The 17,285-nt window shown below is 48.1% G+C and overlaps 1 protein-coding gene across 1 annotated transcript in view; it reads right to left on the bottom strand.

Moving 5' to 3' along the window:
- LOC146194269 (polyamine-transporting ATPase 13A3-like) overlaps nt 1–17,285 on the bottom strand; it is an 813,351-nt gene that overhangs the window by 335,749 nt on the left and 460,317 nt on the right. The window contains exon 22 of the mRNA XM_084596520.1: nt 14,059–14,086. Within this exon, the coding sequence (XP_084452646.1) occupies nt 14,059–14,086 (28 nt within the window). The remainder of the gene's footprint in view (nt 1–14,058; nt 14,087–17,285) is intronic.

Here is a 17,285-nt window from a genome sequence, read left to right as displayed (position 1 = left end):
CAATCTTGATTAAAATAATTTTCCCATCATCCCCCTGATAAGGACTTTTCGCTTGGCCACGCGATTGTCGGCTACTGAAGCATCTGAGTGTGTGATTAAAAGGCGGGCTTTACAGGCATCGCTGGCATTTGCACATAGCAGCGGTGGCAGGCTGCACACGGCCATTGATGGGCTCTAATTACTACGCAATATCCTTACAGAATGACTTGTCTTGCTCTCCTCTTTGTCAATCTGGATAAAATTAATTTTCCCATCATCCCCCTGATAAGGACTTCTCGCTTGGCCACGCGATTGTCGGCAACTGAAGCATCTGAGTGTGTGCCTAAATGGCGGGCTTTACAGGCATCGCTGGCATTTGCACATAGCAGCGGTGGCAGGCTGCACATGGCCATTGATGTGCTCTAACTACTACGCAATATCCTTACAGAATGGCTTGTCTTGCTCTCCTCTTTGTCAATCTGGATAAAATTAATTTTCCCATCATCCCCCTGATAAGGACTTCTCGCTTGGCCACGCGATTGTCGGCTACTGAAGCATCTGAGTGTGTGCTTAAAAGGCGGGCTTTTAGGCATCACTTGCATTTCCACATAGTAGCGGTGGCAAGCTGCACACGGCCATTGATGTGCTCTAACTACTACGCAATGTCCTTACAGAATGGCTTGTCTTGCTCTCCTCTTTGTCAATCTGGATAAAATTAATTTTCCCCTTCATCCCCCTGATAAGGACTTTTCGCTTGGCCACGCGATTGTCGGCTACTGAAGCATCTGAGTGTGTGCTTAAAAGGCGGGCTTCAAGGCATCACTGGCATTTGCACATAGCAGCGGTGGCAGGCTGCACACGGCCATTGATCTGCTCTTACTACTACGCAATATTCTTGCAGAAAGGCCTGTCTTGCTCTCATCCTTGTCAATCTGGATAAAATTAATTTCCCATCATCCCCCTGATAAGGACTTTTCGCTTAGCCACGCGATTATCGGCTACTGAAGCATCTGAGTGTGAGCTTAAAAGGCGGGCTTTAAGGCATCACTGGTATTTGCACATAGCAGCGGTGGCAGGCTGCACACAGCCATTGATGTGCTCTAACTACTACGCAATATTCTTGCAGAAAGGCCTGTCTTGCTCTCATCTCTGCCAATCTGGATAATATTAATTTTCCCATCATCCCCCTGATAAGGACTTCTCGCTTGGCCACGCGATTGTCGGCTACTGAAGCATCTTAGTGTGTTCTTAAAAGGCGGGCTTCAAAGCATCGCTGGAATCTGGACATTGCAGCGGTGGCAGGCTGCACACAGCCATTTATGTGCTCTAACTACTACGCAATATTCTTGCAGAAAGGCCTGTCTTGCTCTCATCTTTGCCAATCTGGATAAAATTAATTTTCCCATCATCCCCCTGATAAGGACTTTCCGCTTAGCCACGCGATTATTGGCTACTGAAGCATCTGAGTGTGTGCTTAAAAGGCGGGCTTTAAGGCATCGCTGGCATTTGCACATAGCAGCGGTGGCAGGCTGCACACAGCCATTGATGTGCTCTAACTACTACGCAATATTCTTGCAGAAAGGCCTGTCTTGCTCTCATCTTTGCCAATCTGGATAAAATTAATTTTCCCATCATCCCCCTGATAAGGACTTCTCGCTTGGCCACGCGATTGTCGGCTACTGAAGCATCTGAGTGTGTTCTTAAAATCCGGGCTTTAAGGCATCGCTGGCATTTGCACACAGCAGCGGTGGCAGGCTGCACACGGCCTCTGATGTGCTCTAACTACTACGCAATATTCTTGCAGAAAGGCCTGTCTTGCTCTCATCTTTGCCAATCTAGATAAAATAATTTTCCCATCGTCCCCCTGATAAGGACTTCTCGCTTGGCGACGCGATTATCGGCTACTGAAGCATCTGAGTGTGTGCTTAAAAGGCGGGGTTTAAGGCATCGCTGGCATTTGCACATAGCAGCGGTGGCAGGCTGCACACAGCCATTGATGTGCTCTAACTACTACGCAATATTCTTGCACAAAGGCCTGTCTTGCTCTCATCTTTGCCAATCTGGATAAAATTAATTTTCCCATCATCCCCCTGATAAGGACTTCTCGCTTGGCCACGCGATTTTCGGCTACTGAAGCATCTGAGTGTGTTCTTAAAAGGCGGGCTTTAAGGCATCGCTGGCAGGCTGCACACGGCCTTTGATGTGCTCTAACTACTACGCAATATTCTTGCAGAAAGGCCTGTCTTGCTCTCATCTTTGCCAATCTGGATAAAATTAATTTTCCCATCATCCCCCTGATAAGGACTTTTCGCTTAGCCACGCGATTATCGGCTACTGAAGCATCTGAGTGTGTGCTTAAAAGGCGGGCTTTAAGGCATCGCTGGCATTTGCACACAGCAGCGGTGGCAGGCTGCACACGGCCTCTGATGTGCTCTAACTACTACGCAATATTCTTGCAGAAAGGCCTGTCTTGCTCTCATCTTTGCCAATCTAGATAAAATAATTTTCCCATCGTCCCCCTGATAAGGACTTCTCGCTTGGCGACGCGATTATCGGCTACTGAAGCATCTGAGTGTGTGCTTAAAAGGCGGGGTTTAAGGCATCGCTGGAATTTGCACACAGCAGCGGTGGCAGGCTGCACACGGCCTTTGATGTGCTCTAACTACTACGCAATATTCTTGCAGAAAGGCCTGTCTTGCTCTCATCTTTGCCAATCTGGATAAAATAAATTTTCCCATCATCCCCCTGATAAGAACTTCTCGCTTGGCAACGCGATTGTCGGCTACTGAAGCATCTGAGTGTGTTCTTAAAAGGCGGGCTTTAAGGCATCGCTGGCATTTGCACATAGCAGCGGTGGCAGGCTGCACACGGCCTTTTATGTGCTCTAACTACTACTCAATATTCTTCTAGAAAGGCCTGTCTTGCTCTCATCTTTGCCAATCTGGATAAAATTAATTTTCCCATCATCCCCCTGATAAGGACTTCTCGGTTGGCCACGCGATTGTCGGCTACTGAAGCATCTGAGTGTGTGATTAAAAGGCGGGCTTTACAGGCATCGCTGGCATTTGCACATAGCAGCGGTGGCAGGCTGCACACGGCCATTGATGGGCTCTAATTACTACGCAATATCCTTACAGAATGACTTGTCTTGCTCTCCTCTTTGTCAATGTGGATAAAATTAATTTTCCCATCATCCCCCTGATAAGGACTTCTCGCTTGGCCACGCGATTGTCGGCAACTGAAGCATCTGAGTGTGTGCCTAAATGGCGGGCTTTACAGGCATCGCTGGCATTTGCACATAGCAGCAGTGGCAGGCTGCACATGGCCATTGATGTGCTCTAACTACTACGCAATATCCTTACAGAATGGCTTGTCTTGCTCTCCTCTTTGTCAATCTGAATAAAATAATTTTCCCATCATCCCCCTGATAAGGACTTCTCGCTTGGCCACGCGATTGTCGGCTACTGAAGCATCTGAGTGTGTTCTTAAAAGGCGGGCTTTAAGGCATCGCTGGCATTTGCACATAGCAGCGGTGGCAGGCTGCACACGGCCTTTTATGTGCTCTAACTACTACGCAATATTCTTGCAGAAAGGCCTGTCTTGCTCTCATCTTTGCCAATCTGGATAAAATTAATTTTCCCATCATCCCCCTGATAAGGACTTCTCGCTTGGCCACGCGATTGTCGGCTACTGAAGCATCTGAGTGTATGATTAAAAGGCGGGCTTTACAGGCATCGCTGGCATTTGCACATAGCAGCGGTGGCAGGCTGCACACGGCCATTGATGGGCTCTAATTACTACGCAATATCCTTACAGAATGACTTGTCTTGCTCTCCTCTTTGTCAATCTGGATAAAATTAATTTTCCCATCATCCCCCTGATAAGGACTTCTCGCTTGGCACGCGATTGTCGGCAACTGAAGCATCTGAGTGTGTGCCTAAATGGCGGGCTTTACAGGCATCGCTGGCATTTGCACATAGCAGCGGTGGCAGGCTGCACATGGCCATTGATGTGCTCTAACTACTACGCAATATCCTTACAGAATGGCTTGTCTTGCTCTCCTCTTTGTCAATCTGGATAAAATTAATTTTCCCATCATCCCCCTGATAAGGACTTCTCGCTTGGCCACGCGATTGTCGGCTACTGAAGCATCTGAGTGTGTGCTTAAAAGGCGGGCTTTTAGGCATCACTTGCATTTCCACATAGTAGCGGTGGCAAGCTGCACACGGCCATTGATGTGCTCTAACTACTACGCAATGTCCTTACAGAATGGCTTGTCTTGCTCTCCTCTTTGTCAATCTGGATAAAATTAATTTTCCCCATCATCCCCCTGATAAGGACTTCTCGCTTGGCCACGCGATTGTCGGCTACTGAAGCATCTGAGTGTGTGCTTAAAAGACGGGCTTTTAGGCATCACTGGCATTTGCACATAGCAGCGGTGGCAAGCTGCACACGGCCATTGATGTGCTCTAACTACTACGCAATATCCTTACAGAATGGCTTGCCTTGCTCCCCTCTTTGTCAATCTGGATAAAATTAATTTTCCCCATCATCCCCCTGATAAGGACTTCTCGCTTGGCCACGCGATTGTCGGCTACTGAAGCATCTGAGTGTGTGCTTAAAAGGCGGGCTTTACAGGCATCGCTGGAATTTGCACATTGCAGCGGTGGCAGGCTGCACGCGGCTATTGATGTGCTCTAACTACTACGCAATATCCTTACAGAATGGCTTGTCTTGCTCTCCTCTTTGTCAATCTGGATAAAATTAATTTTCCCATCATCCCCCTGATAAGGACTTCTCGCTTGGCCACGCGATTGTCGGCTACTGAATAATCTGAGTGTGTGCTTAAAAGGCGGGCTTTACAGGCATCGCTGGCATTTGCACATAGCAGCGGTGGCAGGCTGCACACGGCCATTGATGTGCTCTAACTACTACGCAATGTCCTTACAGAATGGCTTGTCTTGCTCTCCTCTTTGTCAATCTGGAAAAAATTAATTTTCCCCATCATCCCCCTGATAAGGACTTTTCGCTTGGCCACGCGATTGTCGGCTACTGAAGCATCTGAGTGTGTGCTTAAAAGGCGGGCTTCAAGGCATCACTGGCATTTGCACATAGCAGCGGTGGCAGGCTGCACACGGCCATTAATGGGCTGTAACTGCTACGCAATATCCTTACAGAATGGCTTGTCTTGCTCTCCTCTTTGTCAATCTGGATAAAATTAATTTTCCCCATCATACCCCGGATAAGGACTTCTCGCTTGGCCACGCGATTTTCGGCTACTGAAGCATCTGAGTATGTGCATAAAAGGCGGGCTTTACAGGCATCGCTGGCATTTGCACCTAGCAGCGGTGGCAGGCTGCACACGGCTATGGATGTGCTCTAACTACTACGCAATATCCTTACAGAATGGCTTGTCTTGCTCTCCTCTTTGTCAATCTTGATTAAAATAATTTTCCCATCATCCCCCTGATAAGGACTTTCCGCTTGGCCACGCGATTGTCGGCAACTGAAGCATCTGAGTGTGTGCCTAAATGGCGGGCTTTACAGGCATCGCTGGCATTTGCACATAGCAGCGGTGGCAGGCTGCACACGGCCATTGATGTGCTCTAACTACTACGCAATATCCTTACAGAATGGCTTGTCTTGCTCTCCTCTTTGTCAATCTGGATAAAATTAATTTTCCCATCATCCCCCTGATAAGGATTTCTCGCTTGGCCACGCGATTGTCGGCTACTGAAGCATCTCAGTGTGTGCTTAAAAGGCGGGCTTTACAGGCATCGCTGGCATTTGCACATAGCAGCGGTGGCAGGCTGCACACGGCCATTAATGGGCTGTAACTGCTACGCAATATCCTTACAGAATGGCTTGTCTTGCTCTCCTCTTTGTCAATCTGGATAAAATTAATTTTCCCCATCATACCCCGGATAAGGACTTCTCGCTTGGCCACGCGATTTTCGTCTACTGAAGCATCTGAGTGTGTGCTTAAAAGGCGGGCTTTACAGCCATCGCTGGCATTTGCACATAGCAGCGGTGGCAGGCTGCACACGGCTATTGATGTGCTCTAACTACTACGCAATATCCTTACAGAATGGCTTGTCTTGCTCTCCTCTTTGTCAATCTGGATGAAATAATTTTCCCATCATCCCCCTGAGAAGGACTTTTCGCTTGGACCACGCGATTGTCGGCTACTGAAGCATCTGAGTGTGTGCTTAAAAGGCGGGCTTTAAGGCATCACTGGCATTTGCACATAGCAGCGGTGGCAGGCTGCACACGGCCATTGATGTGCTCTAACTACTACGCAATATCCTTACAGAATGGCTTGTCTTGCTCTCCTCTTTGTCAATCTTGATTAAAATAATTTTCCCATCATCCCCCTGATAAGGACTTTTCGCTTGGCCACGCGATTGTCGGCTACTGAAGCATCTGAGTGTGTGATTAAAAGGCGGGCTTTACAGGCATCGCTGGCATTTGCACATAGCAGCGGTGGCAGGCTGCACACGGCCATTGATGGGCTCTAATTACTACGCAATATCCTTACAGAATGACTTGTCTTGCTCTCCTCTTTGTCAATCTGGATAAAATTAATTTTCCCATCATCCCCCTGATAAGGACTTCTCGCTTGGCCACGCGATTGTCGGCAACTGAAGCATCTGAGTGTGTGCCTAAATGGCGGGCTTTACAGGCATCGCTGGCATTTGCACATAGCAGCGGTGGCAGGCTGCACATGGCCATTGATGTGCTCTAACTACTACGCAATATCCTTACAGAATGGCTTGTCTTGCTCTCCTCTTTGTCAATCTGGATAAAATTAATTTTCCCATCATCCCCCTGATAAGGACTTCTCGCTTGGCCACGCGATTGTCGGCTACTGAATAATCTGAGTGTGTGCTTAAAAGGCGGGCTTTACAGGCATCGCTGGCATTTGCACATAGCAGCGGTGGCAGGCTGCACACGGCCATTGATGTGCTCTAACTACTACGCAATGTCCTTACAGAATGGCTTGTCTTGCTCTCCTCTTTGTCAATCTGGAAAAAATTAATTTTCCCCATCATCCCCCTGATAAGGACTTTTCGCTTGGCCACGCGATTGTCGGCTACTGAAGCATCTGAGTGTGTGCTTAAAAGGCGGGCTTCAAGGCATCACTGGCATTTGCACATAGCAGCGGTGGCAGGCTGCACACGGCCATTAATGGGCTGTAACTGCTACGCAATATCCTTACAGAATGGCTTGTCTTGCTCTCCTCTTTGTCAATCTGGATAAAATTAATTTTCCCCATCATACCCCGGATAAGGACTTCTCGCTTGGCCACGCGATTTTCGGCTACTGAAGCATCTGAGTATGTGCATAAAAGGCGGGCTTTACAGGCATCGCTGGCATTTGCACCTAGCAGCGGTGGCAGGCTGCACACGGCTATGGATGTGCTCTAACTACTACGCAATATCCTTACAGAATGGCTTGTCTTGCTCTCCTCTTTGTCAATCTTGATTAAAATAATTTTCCCATCATCCCCCTGATAAGGACTTTCCGCTTGGCCACGCGATTGTCGGCAACTGAAGCATCTGAGTGTGTGCCTAAATGGCGGGCTTTACAGGCATCGCTGGCATTTGCACATAGCAGCGGTGGCAGGCTGCACACGGCCATTGATGTGCTCTAACTACTACGCAATATCCTTACAGAATGGCTTGTCTTGCTCTCCTCTTTGTCAATCTGGATAAAATTAATTTTCCCATCATCCCCCTGATAAGGATTTCTCGCTTGGCCACGCGATTGTCGGCTACTGAAGCATCTCAGTGTGTGCTTAAAAGGCGGGCTTTACAGGCATCGCTGGCATTTGCACATAGCAGCGGTGGCAGGCTGCACACGGCCATTAATGGGCTGTAACTGCTACGCAATATCCTTACAGAATGGCTTGTCTTGCTCTCCTCTTTGTCAATCTGGATAAAATTAATTTTCCCCATCATACCCCGGATAAGGACTTCTCGCTTGGCCACGCGATTTTCGTCTACTGAAGCATCTGAGTGTGTGCTTAAAAGGCGGGCTTTACAGCCATCGCTGGCATTTGCACATAGCAGCGGTGGCAGGCTGCACACGGCTATTGATGTGCTCTAACTACTACGCAATATCCTTACAGAATGGCTTGTCTTGCTCTCCTCTTTGTCAATCTTGATTAAAATAATTTTCCCATCATCCCCCTGATAAGGACTTTTCGCTTGGCCACGCGATTGTCGGCTACTGAAGCATCTGAGTGTGTGATTAAAAGGCGGGCTTTACAGGCATCGCTGGCATTTGCACATAGCAGCGGTGGCAGGCTGCACACGGCCATTGATGGGCTCTAATTACTACGCAATATCCTTACAGAATGACTTGTCTTGCTCTCCTCTTTGTCAATCTGGATAAAATTAAGTTTCCCATCATCCCCCTGATAAGGACTTCTCGCTTGGCCACGCGATTGTCGGCAACTGAAGCATCTGAGTGTGTGCCTAAATGGCGGGCTTTACAGGCATCGCTGGCATTTGCACATAGCAGCGGTGGCAGGCTGCACATGGCCATTGATGTGCTCTAACTACTACGCAATATCCTTACAGAATGGCTTGTCTTGCTCTCCTCTTTGTCAATCTGGATAAAATTAATTTTCCCATCATCCCCCTGATAAGGACTTCTCGCTTGGCCACGCGATTGTCGGCTACTGAAGCATCTGAGTGTGTGCTTAAAAGGCGGGCTTTTAGGCATCACTTGCATTTCCACATAGTAGCGGTGGCAAGCTGCACACGGCCATTGATGTGCTCTAACTACTACGCAATGTCCTTACAGAATGGCTTGTCTTGCTCTCCTCTTTGTCAATCTGGATAAAATTAATTTTCCCCTTCATCCCCCTGATAAGGACTTTTCGCTTGGCCACGCGATTGTCGGCTACTGAAGCATCTGAGTGTGTGCTTAAAAGGCGGGCTTCAAGGCATCACTGGCATTTGCACATAGCAGCGGTGGCAGGCTGCACACGGCCATTGATCTGCTCTTACTACTACGCAATATTCTTGCAGAAAGGCCTGTCTTGCTCTCATCTTTGTCAATCTGGATAAAATTAATTTCCCATCATCCCCCTGATAAGGACTTTTCGCTTAGCCACGCGATTATCGGCTACTGAAGCATCTGAGTGTGAGCTTAAAAGGCGGGCTTTAAGGCATCACTGGTATTTGCACATAGCAGCGGTGGCAGGCTGCACACAGCCATTGATGTGCTCTAACTACTACGCAATATTCTTGCAGAAAGGCCTGTCTTGCTCTCATCTCTGCCAATCTGGATAATATTAATTTTCCCATCATCCCCCTGATAAGGACTTCTCGCTTGGCCACGCGATTGTCGGCTACTGAAGCATCTTAGTGTGTTCTTAAAAGGCGGGCTTCAAAGCATCGCTGGAATCTGGACATTGCAGCGGTGGCAGGCTGCACACAGCCATTTATGTGCTCTAACTACTACGCAATATTCTTGCAGAAAGGCCTGTCTTGCTCTCATCTTTGCCAATCTGGATAAAATTAATTTTCCCATCATCCCCCTGATAAGGACTTTCCGCTTAGCCACGCGATTATTGGCTACTGAAGCATCTGAGTGTGTGCTTAAAAGGCGGGCTTTAAGGCATCGCTGGCATTTGCACATAGCAGCGGTGGCAGGCTGCACACAGCCATTGATGTGCTCTAACTACTACGCAATATTCTTGCAGAAAGGCCTGTCTTGCTCTCATCTTTGCCAATCTGGATAAAATTAATTTTCCCATCATCCCCCTGATAAGGACTTCTCGCTTGGCCACGCGATTGTCGGCTACTGAAGCATCTGAGTGTGTTCTTAAAAGGCGGGCTTTAAGGCATCGCTGGCATTTGCACATAGCAGCGGTGGCAGGCTGCACACGGCCTTTGATGTGCTCTAACTACTACGCAATATTCTTGCAGAAAGGCCTGTCTTGCTCTCATCTTTGCCAATCTGGATAAAATTAATTTTCCCATCATCCCCCTGATAAGGACTTCTCGCTTGGCAACGCGATTGTCGGCTACTGAAGCATCTGAGTGTGTTCTTAAAAGGCGGGCTTTAAGGCATCGCTGGCATTTGCACATAGCAGCGGTGGCAGGCTGCACATGGCCTTTGATGTGCTCTAACTACTACGCAATATTCTTGCAGGAAGGCCTGTCTTGCTCTCATCTTTGCCAATCTGGATAAAATTAATTTTCCCATCATCCCCCTGATAAGGACTTTTCGCTTAGCCACGCGATTATCGGCTACTGAAGCATCTGAGTGTGTGCTTAAAAGGCGGGCTTTAAGGCATCGCTGGCATTTGCACACAGCAGCGGTGGCAGGCTGCACACGGCCTCTGATGTGCTCTAACTACTACGCAATATTCTTGCAGAAAGGCCTGTCTTGCTCTCATCTTTGCCAATCTAGATAAAATAATTTTCCCATCGTCCCCCTGATAAGGACTTCTCGCTTGGCCACGCGATTGTCGGCTACTGAAGCATCTGAGTGTGTGCTTAAAAGGCGGGCTTTTAGGCATCACTGGCATTTGCACATAGCAGCGGTGGCAAGCTGCACACGGCCATTGAGGTGCTCTAACTACTACGCAATGTCCTTACAGAATGGCTTGTCTTGCTCTTCTCTTTGTCAATCTGGATAAAATTAATTTTCCCCATCATCCCCCTGATAAGGACTTTTCGCTTGGCCACGCGATTGTCGGCTACTGAAGCATCTGAGTGTGTGCTTAAAAGGCGGGCTTCAAGGCATCACTGGCATTTGCACATAGCAGCGGTGGCAGGCTGCACACGGCCATGGATCTGCTCTAACTACTACGCAATATTCTTGCAGAAAGGCCTGTCTAGCTCTCATCTTTGTCAATCTGGATAAAATTAATTTCCCATCATCCCCCTGATAAGGACTTTTCGCTTAGCCACGCGATTATCGGCTACTGAAGCATCTGAGTGTGAGCTTAAAAGGCGGGCTTTAAGGCATCACTGGCATTTGCACATAGCAGCGGTGGCAGGCTGCACACAGCCATTGATGTGCTCTAACTACTACGCAATATTCTTGCAGAAAGGCCTGTCTTGCTCTCATCTCTGCCAATCTGGATAATATTAATTTTCCCATCATCCCCCTGTAAGGACTTCTCGCTTGGCCACGCGATTGTCGGCTACTGAAGCATCTTAGTGTGTTCTTAAAAGGCGGGCTTCAAAGCATCGCTGGAATCTGGACATAGCAGCGGTGGCAGGCTGCACACAGCCATTGATGTGCTCTAACTACTACGCAATATTCTTGCAGAAAGGCCTGTCTTGCTCTCATCTTTGCCAATCTGGATAAAATTAATTTTCCCATCATCCCCCTGATAAGGACTTTTCGCTTAGCCACGCGATTATCGGCTACTGAAGCATCTGAGTGTGTGCTTAAAAGGCGGGCTTTAAGGCATCGCTGGCATTTGCACATAGCAGCGGTGGCAGGCTGCACACAGCCATTGATGTGCTCTAACTACTACGCAATATTCTTGCAGAAAGGCCTGTCTTGCTCTCATCTTTGCCAATCTGGATAAAATTAATTTTCCCATCATCCCCCTGATAAGGACTTCTCGCTTGGCCACGCGATTTTCGGCTACTGAAGCATCTTAGTGTGTTCTTAAAAGGCGGGCTTTAAGGCATCGCTGGCATTTGCACATAGCAGCGGTGGCAGGCTGCACACAGCCATTGATGTGCTCTAACTACTACGCAATATTCTTGCAGAAAGGCCTGTCTTGCTCTCATCTTTGCCAATCTGGATAAAATTAATTTTCCCATCATCCCCCTGATAAGGACTTCTCGCTTGGCCACGCGATTGTCGGCTACTGAAGCATCTGAGTGTGTTCTTAAAATCCGGGCTTTAAGGCATCGCTGGCATTTGCACACAGCAGCGGTGGCAGGCTGCACACGGCCTCTGATGTGCTCTAACTACTACGCAATATTCTTGCAGAAAGGCCTGTCTTGCTCTCATCTTTGCCAATCTAGATAAAATAATTTTCCCATCGTCCCCCTGATAAGGACTTCTCGCTTGGCGACGCGATTATCGGCTACTGAAGCATCTGAGTGTGTGCTTAAAAGGCGGGGTTTAAGGCATCGCTGGCATTTGCACATAGCAGCGGTGGCAGGCTGCACACAGCCATTGATGTGCTCTAACTACTACGCAATATTCTTGCAGAAAGGCCTGTCTTGCTCTCATCTTTGCCAATCTGGATAAAATTAATTTTCCCATCATCCCCCTGATAAGGACTTCTCGCTTGGCCACGCGATTTTCGGCTACTGAAGCATCTGAGTGTGTTCTTAAAAGGCGGGCTTTAAGGCATCGCTGGCATTTGCACATAGCAGCGGTGGCAGGCTGCACACGGCCTTTGATGTGCTCTAACTACTACGCAATATTCTTGCAGAAAGGCCTGTCTTGCTCTCATCTTTGCCAATCTGGATAAAATTAATTTTCCCATCATCCCCCTGATAAGGACTTTTCGCTTAGCCACGCGATTATCGGCTACTGAAGCATCTGAGTGTGTGCTTAAAAGGCGGGCTTTAAGGCATCGCTGGCATTTGCACACAGCAGCGGTGGCAGGCTGCACACGGCCTCTGATGTGCTCTAACTACTACGCAATATTCTTGCAGAAAGGCCTGTCTTGCTCTCATCTTTGCCAATCTAGATAAAATAATTTTCCCATCGTCCCCCTGATAAGGATTTCTCGCTTGGCGACGCGATTATCGGCTACTGAAGCATCTGAGTGTGTGCTTAAAAGGCGGGGTTTAAGGCATCGCTGGCATTTGCACACAGCAGCGGTGGCAGGCTGCACACGGCCTTTGATGTGCTCTAACTACTACGCAATATTCTTGCAGAAAGGCCTGTCTTGCTCTCATCTTTGCCAATCTGGATAAAATAAATTTTCCCATCATCCCCCTGATAAGAACTTCTCGCTTGGCAACGCGATTGTCGGCTACTGAAGCATCTGAGTGTGTTCTTAAAAGGCGGGCTTTAAGGCATCGCTGGCATTTGCACATAGCAGCGGTGGCAGGCTGCACACGGCCTTTTATGTGCTCTAACTACTACTCAATATTCTTGCAGAAAGGCCTGTCTTGCTCTCATCTTTGCCAATCTGGATAAAATTAATTTTCCCATCATCCCCCTGATAAGGACTTCTCGGTTGGCCACGCGATTGTCGGCTACTGAAGCATCTGAGTGTGTGATTAAAAGGCGGGCTTTACAGGCATCGCTGGCATTTGCACATAGCAGCGGTGGCAGGCTGCACACGGCCATTGATGGGCTCTAATTACTACGCAATATCCTTACAGAATGACTTGTCTTGCTCTCCTCTTTGTCAATGTGGATAAAATTAATTTTCCCATCATCCCCCTGATAAGGACTTCTCGCTTGGCCACGCGATTGTCGGCAACTGAAGCATCTGAGTGTGTGCCTAAATGGCGGGCTTTACAGGCATCGCTGGCATTTGCACATAGCAGCAGTGGCAGGCTGCACATGGCCATTGATGTGCTCTAACTACTACGCAATATCCTTACAGAATGGCTTGTCTTGCTCTCCTCTTTGTCAATCTGAATAAAATAATTTTCCCATCATCCCCCTGATAAGGACTTCTCGCTTGGCCACGCGATTGTCGGCTACTGAAGCATCTGAGTGTGTTCTTAAAAGGCGGGCTTTAAGGCATCGCTGGCATTTGCACATAGCAGCGGTGGCAGGCTGCACACGGCCTTTTATGTGCTCTAACTACTACGCAATATTCTTGCAGAAAGGCCTGTCTTGCTCTCATCTTTGCCAATCTGGATAAAATTAATTTTCCCATCATCCCCCTGATAAGGACTTCTCGCTTGGCCACGCGATTGTCGGCTACTGAAGCATCTGAGTGTGTGATTAAAAGGCGGGCTTTACAGGCATCGCTGGCATTTGCACATAGCAGCGGTGGCAGGCTGCACACGGCCATTGATGGGCTCTAATTACTACGCAATATCCTTACAGAATGACTTGTCTTGCTCTCCTCTTTGTCAATCTGGATAAAATTAATTTTCCCATCATCCCCCTGATAAGGACTTCTCGCTTGGCACGCGATTGTCGGCAACTGAAGCATCTGAGTGTGTGCCTAAATGGCGGGCTTTACAGGCATCGCTGGCATTTGCACATAGCAGCGGTGGCAGGCTGCACATGGCCATTGATGTGCTCTAACTACTACGCAATATCCTTACAGAATGGCTTGTCTTGCTCTCCTCTTTGTCAATCTGGATAAAATTAATTTTCCCATCATCCCCCTGATAAGGACTTCTCGCTTGGCCACGCGATTGTCGGCTACTGAAGCATCTGAGTGTGTGCTTAAAAGGCGGGCTTTTAGGCATCACTTGCATTTCCACATAGTAGCGGTGGCAAGCTGCACACGGCCATTGATGTGCTCTAACTACTACGCAATGTCCTTACAGAATGGCTTGTCTTGCTCTCCTCTTTGTCAATCTGGATAAAATTAATTTTCCCCATCATCCCCCTGATAAGGACTTCTCGCTTGGCCACGCGATTGTCGGCTACTGAAGCATCTGAGTGTGTGCTTAAAAGGCGGGCTTTTAGGCATCACTGGCATTTGCACATAGCAGCGGTGGCAAGCTGCACACGGCCATTGATGTGCTCTAACTACTACGCAATATCCTTACAGAATGGCTTGCCTTGCTCCCCTCTTTGTCAATCTGGATAAAATTAATTTTCCCCATCATCCCCCTGATAAGGACTTCTCGCTTGGCCACGCGATTGTCGGCTACTGAAGCATCTGAGTGTGTGCTTAAAAGGCGGGCTTTACAGGCATCGCTGGAATTTGCACATTGCAGCGGTGGCAGGCTGCACGCGGCTATTGATGTGCTCTAACTACTACGCAATATCCTTACAGAATGGCTTGTCTTGCTCTCCTCTTTGTCAATCTGGATAAAATTAATTTTCCCATCATCCCCCTGATAAGGACTTCTCGCTTGGCCACGCGATTGTCGGCTACTGAATAATCTGAGTGTGTGCTTAAAAGGCGGGCTTTACAGGCATCGCTGGCATTTGCACATAGCAGCGGTGGCAGGCTGCACACGGCCATTGATGTGCTCTAACTACTACGCAATGTCCTTACAGAATGGCTTGTCTTGCTCTCCTCTTTGTCAATCTGGAAAAAATTAATTTTCCCCATCATCCCCCTGATAAGGACTTTTCGCTTGGCCACGCGATTGTCGGCTACTGAAGCATCTGAGTGTGTGCTTAAAAGGCGGGCTTCAAGGCATCACTGGCATTTGCACATAGCAGCGGTGGCAGGCTGCACACGGCCATTGATCTGCTCTAACTACTACGCAATATTCTTGCAGAAAGGCCTGTCTTGCTCTCATCTTTGTCAATCTGGATAAAATTAATTTCCCATCATCCCCCTGATAAGGACTTTTCGCTTAGCCACGCGATTATCGGCTACTGAAGCATCTGAGTGTGAGCTTAAAAGGCGGGCTTTAAGGCATCACTGGCATTTGCACATAGCAGCGGTGGCAGGCTGCACACAGCCATTGATGTGCTCTAACTACTACGCAATATTCTTGCAGAAAGGCCTGTCTTGCTCTCATCTTTGCCAATCTGGATAAAATAAATTTTCCCATCATCCCCCTGATAAGAACTTCTCGCTTGGCAACGCGATTGTCGGCTACTGAAGCATCTGAGTGTGTTCTTAAAAGGCGGGCTTTAAGGCATCGCTGGCATTTGCACATAGCAGCGGTGGCAGGCTGCACACGGCCTTTTATGTGCTCTAACTACTACTCAATATTCTTGCAGAAAGGCCTGTCTTGCTCTCATCTTTGCCAATCTGGATAAAATTAATTTTCCCATCATCCCCCTGATAAGGACTTCTCGGTTGGCCACGCGATTGTCGGCTACTGAAGCATCTGAGTGTGTGATTAAAAGGCGGGCTTTACAGGCATCGCTGGCATTTGCACATAACAGCGGTGGCAGGCTGCACACGGCCATTGATGGGCTCTAATTACTACGCAGTATCCTTACAGAATGACTTGTCTTGCTCTCCTCTTTGTCAATGTGGATAAAATTAATTTTCCCATCATCCCCCTGATAAGGACTTCTCGCTTGGCCACGCGATTGTCGGCAACTGAAGCATCTGAGTGTGTGCCTAAATGGCGGGCTTTACAGGCATCGCTGGCATTTGCACATAGCAGCAGTGGCAGGCTGCACATGGCCATTGATGTGCTCTAACTACTACGCAATATCCTTACAGAATGGCTTGTCTTGCTCTCCTCTTTGTCAATCTGAATAAAATAATTTTCCCATCATCCCCCTGATAAGGACTTCTCGCTTGGCCACGCGATTGTCGGCTACTGAAGCATCTGAGTGTGTTCTTAAAAGGCGGGCTTTAAGGCATCGCTGGCATTTGCACATAGCAGCGGTGGCAGGCTGCACACGGCCTTTTATGTGCTCTAACTACTACGCAATATTCTTGCAGAAAGGCCTGTCTTGCTCTCATCTTTGCCAATCTGGATAAAATTAATTTTCCCATCATCCCCCTGATAAGGACTTCTCGCTTGGCCACGCGATTGTCGGCTACTGAAGCATCTGAGTGTGTGATTAAAAGGCGGGCTTTACAGGCATCGCTGGCATTTGCACATAGCAGCGGTGGCAGGCTGCACACGGCCATTGATGGGCTCTAATTACTACGCAATATCCTTACAGAATGACTTGTCTTGCTCTCCTCTTTGTCAATCTGGATAAAATTAATTTTCCCATCATCCCCCTGATAAGGACTTCTCGCTTGGCCACGCGATTGTCGGCAACTGAAGCATCTGAGTGTGTGCCTAAATGGCGGGCTTTACAGGCATCGCTGGCATTTGCACATAGCAGCGGTGGCAGGCTGCACATGGCCATTGATGTGCTCTAACTACTACGCAATATCCTTACAGAATGGCTTGTCTTGCTCTCCTCTTTGTCAATCTGGATAAAATTAATTTTCCCATCATCCCCCTGATAAGGACTTCTCGCTTGGCCACGCGATTGTCGGCTACTGAAGCATTTGAGTGTGTGCTTAAAAGGCGGGCTTTTAGGCATCACTTGCATTTCCACATAGTAGCGGTGGCAAGCTGCACACGGCCATTGATGTGCTCTAACTACTACGCAATGTCCTTACAGAATGGCTTGTCTTGCTCTCCTCTTTGTCAATCTGGATAAAATTAATTTTCCCCATCATCCCCCTGATAAGGGCTTCTCGCTTCGCCACGCGATTGTCGGCTACTGAAGCATCTGAGTGTGTGCTTAAA

Source organism: Amblyomma maculatum, chromosome 3, assembly GCF_055883805.1.
Source record: "Amblyomma maculatum isolate TAMU_Amacu chromosome 3, ASM5588380v1, whole genome shotgun sequence".
NCBI classification, from domain to species: Eukaryota; Metazoa; Arthropoda; class Arachnida; order Ixodida; family Ixodidae; genus Amblyomma; species Amblyomma maculatum.
This window is presented reverse-complemented; position numbering and strand designations above follow the sequence as displayed.